This window comes from Populus euphratica, unplaced genomic scaffold (genome assembly GCF_000495115.2).
Source record: "Populus euphratica unplaced genomic scaffold, PopEup_1.0 scaffold359.1, whole genome shotgun sequence".
NCBI lineage: Eukaryota > Viridiplantae > Streptophyta > Magnoliopsida > Malpighiales > Salicaceae > Populus > Populus euphratica.
In genome coordinates, this window is record NW_011500135.1 from 111,793 (window position 1) to 123,997 (window position 12,205).

The 12,205-nt window shown below is 33.2% G+C and overlaps 2 protein-coding genes across 2 annotated transcripts; both read left to right on the top strand.

Moving 5' to 3' along the window:
* The first annotated feature begins 4,050 nt into the window (after positions 1-4,050).
* Positions 4,051-4,524, top strand: LOC105110477 (uncharacterized). The gene has a single exon (XM_011005540.1). It carries the CDS (start codon positions 4,369-4,371, stop codon positions 4,474-4,476), a length of 108 nt encoding a protein of 35 aa, XP_011003842.1. The 5' UTR covers positions 4,051-4,368; the 3' UTR covers positions 4,477-4,524.
* A 75-nt stretch (positions 4,525-4,599) lies between these two features.
* On the top strand, positions 4,600-11,886 carry LOC105110478 (transcription factor LHW-like). Its single transcript, XM_011005541.1, has 10 exons — positions 4,600-4,713; positions 5,695-5,913; positions 6,013-6,094; positions 6,469-6,510; positions 6,593-6,652; positions 6,952-8,805; positions 8,912-9,013; positions 9,397-9,537; positions 9,635-9,760; positions 11,115-11,886. Exons 1-10 carry the CDS (start codon positions 4,619-4,621, stop codon positions 11,292-11,294), a joined length of 2,901 nt encoding a protein of 966 aa, XP_011003843.1. The 5' UTR covers positions 4,600-4,618; the 3' UTR covers positions 11,295-11,886.
* Positions 11,887-12,205: the final 319 nt, after the last annotated feature.

Here is a 12,205-nt window from a genome sequence, read left to right on the forward strand (position 1 = left end):
TAATAATAATAATAATAATAATAATAAAGAAAAAGAAGGAGAAGAAGAAGAAGAAGATGAGAACTTTGAGATGGAATATTAATGTAACGATTAAACAATGATAATAACAAATGTCAAGGTTAGAGGTTCCACTAATGGTATATCAAACAAGTATAGTATAAACTCTTATTATTGAATTGGAAACCACACACAAAGGAGGTTCCAATCAGATTATATATTGTTAACATGATTACATTAGTCATCTTATTCAATTAATGCTAATACTTGTAAATCTCGTCAAGCATTCATGATTATAACTTATGTTAACAATAAATCAAGTTCCTTTCATAGCTCAGGTGTCGGTTATACCATACATTATGGGCTATGAAAGTGCCAAGCATTTGTTGTACCAAGTGTTATACAACATAAATCAAGATTAGTTATTTAACAAGCAAAGTATTAAAGAGTGAACAAGATAACAAATATAAAACATGTTAGTATCAAACATTAAAGTCCATATTAAGTTTACATTATACTTATTCTTACACCATTAGTGTAACCTTTTCACCTTGACATAATTAACTTAGCTAGACATAATGAAAGAAAGCAAAATAGATAAACAAAATAAGAACATAAAAGTTAACTAAGTAAAGGAAAGGAAATGAAAGGCATAAACTTAATATTAATGAAAACAAAGCATAAAAAATACAAAGAGAGAAAGGAAGAGCATGATCTTGATCTGGACACCAAGATGCCTAAATGCATGGCAAATGCCTCCTTTTATAGGCCAAAAATGGGAACTATTGATTTGATGACTAATTGATAAGTGGGTGGCCAACTTTTGACTTGGTGACAATCTTTATCTTCTCTTGTCTGCCCAAAACGTCATTGATAACGTCAAAATTGGAGCCAGTTGCAAACATGAAAGTTGTAGGCAATTGTCTCAGCTTTCTTGTGTAAAACATTCAGCTCATTTGGACTTCTAGAACTCCAGATATGGCCAAAATACCGAACAGTGCTCGGGCTGGAAGACAGATTCGGGCTTCTTTGTTGTTGCTACAATTTGGACTTGATAATGGCCTTTTTAGATCTTGGGCTCCATATGAAAGTTGTAGGCCTATGTCTTACCTTTCCATCCATATAAATTGGACCTAAATCTGAGATATATAGCTCTAGATATGACCCAATTACCGAACAGTGTTCCGGTTTGGATTGCACCGACATCTCTTTTCTAAGTTTGGCCATCTCTTTATCCTTGCAATTTAAGTTCTTCAAGTCATCAATCAATCCTTTTATTTATGTGATAGGCCTCAATTTAAAATGAACATTTACCTTAAATTAAAGGTATCTTATATTATTAGATACGTTATTATAAAACATGCTTTAGTTAAGGAGTTATTGATACTTCAAGTGCAAAATGATGATATAAAATCTTGATAAAAATGCACTTTTAAGTACTAATAAGTTGACCCGTGACTTAGGAGATCTGGTTGAGACCTAATTTTTATTTTTTTTCAAATATGTTTTTTCTCATAGCTAGAGACCCTTTATATATATAAAGTTCATTGTATAAATGTTAGAAAAATATTTTATTTTTTCAATGTGAGATTTAAAGTTCTTTAGTATATATATTCCATGTACATAAGAAAAAAAATTATATTTTCTCAATGTTGGATAAAAAACCTTTTTTATTTAAATACTTTAACTTACAATAACCAGTTACCGAAAAATATTTTTTGGTCAATGAAAAACACTTTTCAGTCAAAGAAAATTTTGGCTTGGTTTCCAAAAAAGTGTTTTCAATTGTAAAAAATTGTAAAAAATTTAGAAATGTCATATTATTTGCTGATTATATCAATTTTGGTCCTAAAACTTTTGATTACTATATATATTTAGTTTTGAATATTTATTTTTCAATTTCATCTCTTAAAATTTAATTTTTATATTAACTTTGGTCCTCATTTTTAAAAGTTGTGAAAAATTTGAAAATATTATTTTTTGCTGATTATATCAAATTCGATCCTCAAACTTTTGATTGCAATATATATTTTATTCTGAATATTTATTTTTCAATTTCATTTCTTAAAATTCAATTTTTATATTAACTTTGATCCTCATTTTTATAATTATTATTTGCTTTTTTTCAATTATTTTTTTTTATTGAAATCTTTTATATATCAAATTTGATCCTCATTCTTTTGATTGTTACTTATTTTATTTGAAATACTTTATGAAATGTTAATTATTATTATTTTAATTTCTTCATCTTTTTTTTTAAATTTGATCTTTATTATTTTGATTATTATTTATTTTATTCGAGATAATTTATGAAATTATATTTTTTTTCAATTTCATTCTTATTCAATTTTTTAATTTGTAAGACTTGTTACTCATTATTTTAATAAATTTAAGAAAAATAAAATATTAATAAATTATTTTTCTAGTTCATTTTTCATAACATAACCAAATCCTAGGAAGTTTTTTTCAGTTTATTTTTCATAATACTACAAAATATCGAAAAATAAATTCACTTTCCAGAAATTCATTTTCTCTGAAATTCACTTTCCAAAGAAAAACAACTTTTCTGTAAAAAAAAGAAACCTAAAAAAATTAAAAGTTTTTAAAAGTATAATTTTATCATAAAAATAAATAGAATAAGAGGGAGTGAAAGAGATAAAAATTAAAGAAGTGTCAAAAACTATTGAAGAGGATGCTTGGAATCCCTAAATTTTATTTTATTTTAAAAATTATATATATATATATATATATCATTTTAAAGTATTAATATAAAAAATAATTTTTAAAATATTAAAAAATATTATTTTAATATATATTTTAATAAAAAATACTTTATAAAATAACTACTATTTCATTCAATAAACAATCACTTTTTTTTTTTTTCAATAAGAGGGGGCTGTAATCAATCATAACCCATCATCGCCATTCCCTCGTTAACAAACATCAACACCTCTCCAATCCTTCATCACACTGTTATATGTTATCACCCCCTCCCACCCACACGCCACCAACAAGTTCGCTACAAACAAAAGCAAAAAAGAAAAAGAAAAAGAAAAAGAAAAAGAAAAAGAAAAAATCATTTACGTAATTCTGACAAAAAGTTATGGCAAGCAGGGGCATGACGTCATGGAGCAGTAACCTGCACTACTGTTGTCTCTGACACCTATTTTAAGAACTAGTGTCAGTGGCATCGCTTGTAATTTTCTCTTAAATCAATACTTTTTCCCCAGGTAATTCCATCCTTGTCCTCTTATAACTGTGCTCAGAAGAATATATCACTAATATTTTTTTTTATTTTTTTAAAATTATTTTTAAAATAACATATTAAAATAATTTAAAAATATAAAAAATATATTAATTTAATTTTTTAAAAATATTTTTAAAATACAATGTCAAATACACCTTAAATCAACAGTAAATAGATTTTGTTCCTTTCTCATGTTTTGAAATTGATCAGTATGGATTTTTGGGTTACTTTGTGGAGTGACTGTATTAATTAAGTAAATAATTTTTATTAAAATATTGTTTTTTTTTTTTTAAGTTTATACCTTTTTAATTCTTTTTTTAATTTGTGTGCAAGGTTAATTAATTAAATTAACTATATTTTATTATTGAGTTAATATTTGTTTTTTGTTTAATTTAAAATTCCGAATTAAATTTTGAATTATGAGCTTTTTAATTTAATATCTTGAATGAGATTGAATTTACGATTTTAATTTTAAATGAATATTTTTTATGAACATAATTTAAAAAAATATCTTTAAAATTATTTTAAAAATAGATTTATTCTTAAACTTGATAAATTTATAGAGCTTGAAAATTATTCTATTAGTCTACTATGAAAAAACAAAAAAATATAAAAAGAAGAAAGAATTAAAATCTATTACTTATTAGAAATGATGAAAATATTTTATTTATATTTTTTTCTACATGCACCGATTTGTAGAAAGAGTAATGCTACTATTCTTTTTTTTTTTGAAGCAATTAATATTTAAGAAGTATTTTTTTTTAACACCTGTGAAAAACAATTCCTGTTTAAAGACACAACACAACACGATAGAAAAGAGAATATTATCAGAAAGAAAGAGACAAAGAAAGCAAGCTCGACATCCTGAAAACTTAGACCAAAGTAAGAAACCAAAAACCAAAGCCATAGAGAGCACGAAGGAACAGAAGATTACACATTCCCTCCTCAAAGATTTAAGTCTTTTTTTTCTTCTCATTCTTTTCTTCTCTTTGTGTGTAAAAAATGGAGCAAATCAAGGCCACCTTCCAGCTAGAAGCTTGTGGCATAATCTAGGAATTTAGAGACATTTCTGGCTCTCTTGTTTGAAAAACCTTCGTGGGTTTTTCTGTGTCGGTGGTGGGAATATGGCTTGCAAGAGAATGGTCATATCAGTGAACTTGGATCCAGAGAGAAAGAGGAGTGGTGGTCTTAGAACTAAACAGGCTGGGAGAGGATCCTGTCGTGGAAGTTAGACTGTCAAAAAATGTGCAGTCTTTGGCACTGACCAGTCACAAAACAGTGACTTCACTTTTGTTACTCTTTTCATGCTATTAAGTTGTTGTTTAAGGTTTAAGAAAAGCCTTGGTTTGGAGGTCAGCGAGTTGAAGTTGTGAGATGGGTCTTTTGTTGAGAGAAGTTTTGAAGAAACTTTGTTGTGTTAATCAATGGTGTTATGCTGTTTTTTGGAAGATCGGATACCAGAATCCTAAGTAAGTGCTTTTCCCCCCTTATTTCTTTTGCTTGTTTGTTTGGTTGCTAAGAAAATGGAGGATAATGTAAGGGAAACAGAAGTGTAACGTGGAATATACTTGGACCTTTTGTTTTCTGGGTTTTACTTCTTTGGACATTCCTTTTTTGTGTGTGTATGTTTTTCTGTTTGATTGATGAATAAATAGAGGGAAAACACTTGTTTTTGGTGTTTTCTTTTATTTTTACTGTACATTTCTTGTATTTTCAGAGTGACCAAACAAAGAGGATCTGATGAGTGATTTTATCTTTTGGTCTGTCATGGTGTTAGCATAGGATTCTGGGTTTTCTTTTTCTTTATGTGTTTTCTGAGGGACCAAACAAAGAGGGTCTTATATTTGTGTTTTTTCTTTTTGGGCTATCTTGGTCTTTGAATGATATGTTACAGGCTGGTTGTTCCCTTTTTTTTTCTTTTCTTTTTTATCAGAAGTCTGATTGGTTACTGTTGTCTTATGTAGGATGCGCAATCCAATAGACCCTTTCTTTTTCGTTCTGTTTCTGGATCCTTGTGTTTTGGTTTATTCTGTTTTGTCTTTAAGAATCTCAGTAAAAGCTGATTTGTATTGGTTTGACTACACCCCTTCTGTATTGACTGATTTCGTGTTCGTGAAATCGACTGATTCTATCTGTCTTTGTTTGTTTGATTCCATTCTGTCCTGTTATCTTGGTTTCGAACTGAAAGAAATAGTTACCCTTTTATCAGCAACTGAAGATTCTGCTGATTGGTGACTTTAATTTTTTGTTACCTTCTGTTTGGATTCTAAGAAGATGTTGTAAAAAAGGGAAGAAAAATCATAGCAGAACATGGGATCTGATTTTGTTTTTTATCTTGGCTTTTTGGCAACTAGACAGAAGCTGTGATTTATTTTGTTTTTTGGTCTTAGTTACTTGCCCAAATTCGGTTATTGATTTGAATGATCTTAACATATTTTATTAATCTGCAGGTTGTTAATTTGGGAGGAATGTAACTCCGAATCAACATTATGTTCAGTTTCACCAAGCACTTCTGGAACTGAGAACCTAGTACTGCCTTTCAGAGAAAGGGAAGGATACTTAGGTTCTGAGGTTCATTCCTCACAGTTTGGAGTTCATGAGGGGGATAGACTCCGTCTGCTTATTAACAAAATGATGGCAAATAATCAGGTTATTATAGTTGGTGAAGGGTATGTATTTCTTCTTTTTCGTGTATCTTACGATTTAGTTTCACATTTTCACTGCCTTATCCATTTTCCCTATTGAAAGTCTGATTTTTAATTTTGCAGAATTGTCGGCCGGGCTGCTTTTACAGGAAACCATGAGTGGATTCTTGCAAACAATTGCTGTAGAGATGCCCATCCCCCAGAAGTATGCTAACATAATTTTATCTTCCAGTGCTGTGGCATAGAGTTTTGTAGCACCAAATATTGCATAATCTGTGTCCATTATCTATACTGGGTTGCACAACTTGCCATCTGGAGTCCATTGAAAGTTGGATTCATTTTCTTTTCTCCTGTATAATCATAGTACAGAAACTCTACTGATGATATGTATCACACTGTATTTTCCATTTTTTTCTACCAAAAATGACCTAAGTGGTCTATACATTTGAATGAGTAATGATTTTGATGAAAGTTTAACAATAAAACATCTCAATGCAATACCAGCATGACTGTTTTTTCCTCTCTGAAATGCACTGTTGGTGGTTAAACCTGTTATAACTTCAATCTTGTGTTCTACAGGGTTTAAATGAGGCACATCTCCAGTTTTCAGCTGGGATGCAGGTTTGTTAGCTTTCTGTATGTTCTAATTTCTGAAATAATCTTTAATCTGCTTTCCATGGAAGTGATTTTAATTGTCTTGCAGACAATTGCTGTTGTTCCTGTTTGTCCTTATGGAGTACTTCAACTTGGTTCTTCCTTGGCTGTAAGTCCTTGCTATTCAGTTTCTTTGATGTGACAATGAATTGAATTTCAAATTCCAATGTTATCATGTGTATGTAATTTCACTTCACTTGCTGGTAAGGATATTTTTCTTATAGGTTAGTCATTTCCACTCTGCTTGCTTTATAAAGGTGTCCAATTGAAAATTTATTTTTCACCACTGATACTATGGCTATACTTGTAATTTTCAATATTCTATTGCATTGGTTACTTGTTCATTATGTCAAAGCAGTTTGCCTGTTGCTTTCCATATATTTTATTATATTATCTTTACTGTTTCAGATTCCGGAGAATATTGGATTTGTGAACATTGTGAAGAGTTCGATCCTGCAAATAGGGTGCATCCCTGGAGCCCTTCTGTCTGACAACCACATGGAAAATGAATCTACAGAAAGAATTGGAATACCTATTTCCTGTGGAATGCCTCTTCCTGTGTGTTTTTCTGGAAATTATAAGGTGCCAAACTCTACTCCTTACTTGGCAGACAGCTTCAACCAACAAATAATCTCATCTCAGGCAGCTTCTAGAATTGTTGGTCGACCTTCATGTTCTCAACCAAGACAGATTCAGGATAATCAACTTGCTACTTCTTCAGCTATTCATATCCATAACGTGACTAAAACTTTGGCTAAATCTTGTGATAACTTCTGTGAACCAAAGATTATTCCAGTGATGAAGCCAGACAATCCATCCATGGGCCAGCTACCTGATGGAGTGGTTGGAGCTGAAGTAATCCCCTCAAATCCTGGTGCATTATTGAACCAGCAGACTGATTCAAGACCTGAATTCAATCATCAACCAATTATTAGTCAATCAGATACCAACAATAACATAATAAAATTACTGGAACGGCAGATTTTCTCTGATGCGGGTGCTCAAAATCATGTTGGTCACAATAAAAGTGAATCAGATAGCCTTACTATGTCCCATGTAAGGACAAATGGAGGCCTTTTTCTTACTTCTCCTGGAGGTTCTCATATATCTGGACAGTTACCTAATGAAATGGGTGGTCAGACAAGACCACACTCAATTCCGTGCTCGTTATTGAAACTGCAGAAGTTGGCAGATCTTAATCACTCGTCCACTTTTCTGGCAGGGGTTGGAATTCAAAATGCTGGTTCATCAAGGGCAGAGGAGGTTCATTTATCCAGTCTGTTGGGTCGTTTTAGTGCGAGTGGCATTCTCTCAGGGAGTTCCAATCATGAATATTATCCCCCAGATGTGAAGCCTATTAAAAATGAAATACCTGCTATGGAAAAAAAGGTTGATAGCGACTTGTTTCAAGCACTTAACATCCCACTAACTCAACCAGGGGAACATATATATTTGGGTGAGAAAATCCTTGGTCCTGTTAATGATTGCCTGAAGAATGCTTCTGGAAGTCAGAATACGGTTACTGTAAATGCTATGATTGATGAGCCATGTGCTCAACTTCCATCTGGGGATGACTTGTATGATATTTTGGGCGTGGGTTTTAAAAACAAACTACTCGACGACCAGTGGAATAATTTACTTCGGGAAGAGGCATGTGTGAAGACACAAGATATGGTTAACGATGCTTTAGCATTTACGAGTATCCGGGAGGCAAATTCTGATATTTTTTCACTTAATGAAGGAATATCAGACAGTAATATGTTCTCTGACATGGGTACTGATCTTTTAGATGCTGTGGTATCTAGGGTGCATGCTGCTGCCAAGCAGAGCTCAGATGATAATGTGTCTTGCAAGACATCATTGACAAAGATCAGTGCGTCATCCTTTCCCAGTGGTTCTCCCACCTATGGCTCAATTGGTATGGCTGATCGGGTACAGAGGGAGTTAATTAGCCTGCCTGGAAAAGCAGGGACCATAGCATCTACCTCTTTTAGATCTGGCTGCAGTAAGGATGATGCTGGAAGTTATTCTCAAACTACTTCCATCTACGGGTCCCAGCTGAGTTCCTGGGTTGAGCAGGGCCATAAAGCATGGCATGATAGCAGTGTTTCAACTGCATTTTCCAAGAAAAATGACGCAACAAGCAAACCAAATCATAAAAGGCTTAAACCTGGAGAGAACCTGAGACCCAGGCCCAAAGATCGGCAGATGATCCAAGATCGGGTAAAGGAGTTGCGCGAGATTGTGCCAAATGGAGCAAAAGTAATGCATTTCTCTAATCCTTATGCTGCATGTCTTTTTTCATCTGATAATTAATTTTGATAGTTAATGTTATATTATTCTTTCTTGTGTTACTGTGGTCTAACAGTGTAGCATAGATTCTCTGCTTGAACGCACCATCAAGCATATGCTTTTCTTGCAAAGTGTGACAAAGCATGCAGATAAGCTAAAACAAACTGGGGACTCGAAGGTATCGATTACATATACTATCTATATGTTTTCCATGCTAATTTGGATGGGTGTTTCTATTTTTGCTGCCCTTTCTAAACCCAATAGAGGGATCACCTGCTCATGTTTTGTGGAAACTTTGTCAAGTACTGCTGCGAATGGGTATTGCGATCCGGGATGGAGAATGCCTATGAAATTTAATAGGCATAAACATGATATGAGGATATCTTGTCCTATTAAGTACAGTTATCAAGGACATCGGTCAAGATTTATGCACACTGTGTTTTGGAAATGATTAAATTACTCTTATATCTACATTAGCTTTTTGACATTTTGTACTTTTGCACAGTTACTAACAAGAGTAAAATGTTTCTGACTGTATTTTATTCTTGTGTAAATATGCAGCTTATTAACAAGGAAGGTGGACTCCATTTGAAGGACAATTTTGAGGGAGGAGCAACGTGGGCATTTGAAGTTGGTTCACGGTCTATGGTCTGTCCTATCATCGTTGAGGATCTGAATCCACCTCGCCAGATGCTCGTGGAGGTAATGCCTTTTTTTCTTTGCTCAGCTATGGAGCTGTTCGTTTTTAAAAAGTTTCTTTTATCCTCTATTTCCAATCATATATTTCCTCTTTTGACAGATGCTTTGTGAAGAACGAGGTTTCTTTTTAGAGATAGCTGACTTAATTAGGGGATTGGGATTGACAATCTTGAAGGGGGTGATGGAAGCTCGGAATGACAAGATCTGGGCATGTTTTGCAGTAGAGGTAGGATTCTAAACTGAAACACTGTGTGCACTAATCAACTGTCATTCCCAAGTAACCCCTTATGGAAGGAATATGTGGGGTGTCCTCACATTGTTGGATTATCTTCCCAGCAGCTTCTTATTCACACACTTTTAGTTGGAAACAATCAAGTTCAGTAATTCAACTGTGCCCATCTGTTCATATGAAAAACATATGGGATGCCTCTTAAATATAGTTTAGTCAAAAGTTGGAGCAAATAATGATTATTTCTTGGCATCACTAGTGAGCACATCCAAATATTTCCTTTAGTTTAATCAACCATGTTACTTTGCATCATTTATCTCATGAATCCATGTTATTGTTTATTCATTCACAAGGGTTGTGATGGCTGTAACTGGATGATTTTTTCAGTCTTGCTTTGATTTTTTGCATTATCCCATTATAAATGGATGAACAAGATGACTTTTTGATAGGTAGCAAAGAATGGTTTGGTGAACTTTTATTCCTTGACTGAACTAGGGTGTTGATTTTTCTGGCAAACAACATCAAGGCTTTGATCTTTTTTTTTTTTCTTGATATAAATGAATACATTAAGGACTCCTTTACCTAAAGGCATCGAGCTTTTGTGTTTCTAACTGCATGTTTATTGTGAGAAGAAAAAATCTATGTCCATTTTACATCTTTGTTGCCCTATGGAGGCATTTTGAGGAAAAATAAAGAATTTCTGGTCTGCTTGCATCGTTTGGATTGTGATTCTGATAACCATGTATTTTATGAAGAAAGCAAGCATGATGCAATATTTTTCTTTTTATTTGACTGTTTAGCTGCCGTGGCTGTTTACGAATGCGATTTTTGTTCATTTTAATGTTAAAGAGCATTACAGCTGGAATTTTAGTCAAAATTTTCTCAGACTTTCTCTTTGAACAATAATAATTATTCATTTCTTTGTGAAAATTTTTATGAGGGTAAGTGTTGCAATGAACTTGAAATTTCAGATATGCTATGCTTTGTGCATGCGTTTGGGCTTCATTTTTTACCATTTCTTCTATTCATCTTCAAGGTGGGAAGATGTATAAACTAATAATATGACCAAATGAGTGTTTTCTTTCACATTTGATCTAGAACTACAAGACCAGGGGAAATGAAATGTATAAACCTGATCAAAATGTCTTGACTTGCACTTGTATGTGTTATGCAAATGACCAAGCTACAGTCTAAGTTTCAGAATTTATCCTTTAGATTGTTGGTAAATATCATGTGCATAACAATGACTGCTTCCTCGCCCTCCATTCTGGAAGCCATACTACATGAGTCTAATAGGTGCTTCTTTTACTATCTTCGCATTCTGTTATCTAAATTGAAGTGTCATATGCAGGCAAACAGGGATATAACGAGGATGGAAATATTTATGTCGCTTGTTCAACTTCTGGAGCAAACTGTCAAGGGCAGTGCAGGACCAGTGGGTGCTTTGGAGAATGGTGATATGATGGTTAATCTCACATCCCCCCAAACAACCTCTATACCTGCAACTGGTATGCCTAGCGGTCTGCAGTGAACTGCCTGACAAACAATATTTCTGGTGTGGATATGTTCAGAGCAAATGCAGTTTTGCTTGCCATGACTAACATGTGATCTAGCCTAAGCTCTCAGGCAGTTCTAACTATCTCTAAACTTTTTTGTCTCCCAAAATTAGATTACGCCTAACATCACCTCACAGAATTGGAGATTTGTTTAGATAGCTAAAGGCTTGCCAGGAACTTTCGACATTGTGTTCCCTTTGGAGATGAATATCTTAATGTTTGGATCGTCTAACGTTGGGGAGAAAATTTAGCTTCAGAGTGGTAAAATGGTCGTGTTGTAGGTGACTAGACATCAATGCTGCAGCATCTTAGTGTAGTCTCAGTGTAGGCTGGAGAAATGGTTGCATAGCAATGGGGTATTGTGGCTAACAAATGTATAGGGGATGTTGGATATGAGAAATGAAGGGGTCTATCCTTTTTTTTCGTTTGGTAAAACAATGTGCCTTATCTTTCTTTTTTTGTCCTTTCTTTCTTGTGCCACAGGTTTCTGTAGCGATTTGATTTTCCTCCTGAACCCTTTTTACTGTGTGGTTTTCAAGTTAGTGCAATTATACTTTGGCTTGACGCTATGGTAGCATGCATCTTTGAGCAATGATAATGTAGGTGTTTTATTCGAGCTTATTATAATCACTTGAATATTATTGAAGAATTCGTACAAAAACTTGAAAAAAGATTGGGTTTTCCATAGCTGTGATATTATAAATACTTGGTTGTCTGCTTTAGTTTATGTTACTGTAAAATTAACTTATAATATGGAAGCTAAAGGCACGCGCTGATCTTGATGATTGCAAACCATGGCTAGCATCAAGAAATATAATATGGTGGCTATAATAGGGTGGCTTGCACCCAGAAAAAAAAAAAAAACTTGGCTTTCTTTCTATCAATT

Bases quoted from the DNA above. Each gene is read 5' to 3' on its own strand.
- LOC105110477 (XM_011005540.1), top strand. From the start codon at position 4,369: ATGGCTTGCAAGAGAATGGTCATATCAGTGAACTTGGATCCAGAGAGA.
- LOC105110478 (XM_011005541.1), top strand. From the start codon at position 4,619: ATGGGTCTTTTGTTGAGAGAAGTTTTGAAGAAACTTTGTTGTGTTAAT. The intron at 4,714-5,694 runs GTAAGTGCTTTT...ATTAATCTGCAG, and splicing joins ATCGGATACCAGAATCCTAA to GTTGTTAATTTGGGAGGAAT. The intron at 9,014-9,396 runs GTATCGATTACA...GTAAATATGCAG, and splicing joins AACAAACTGGGGACTCGAAG to CTTATTAACAAGGAAGGTGG.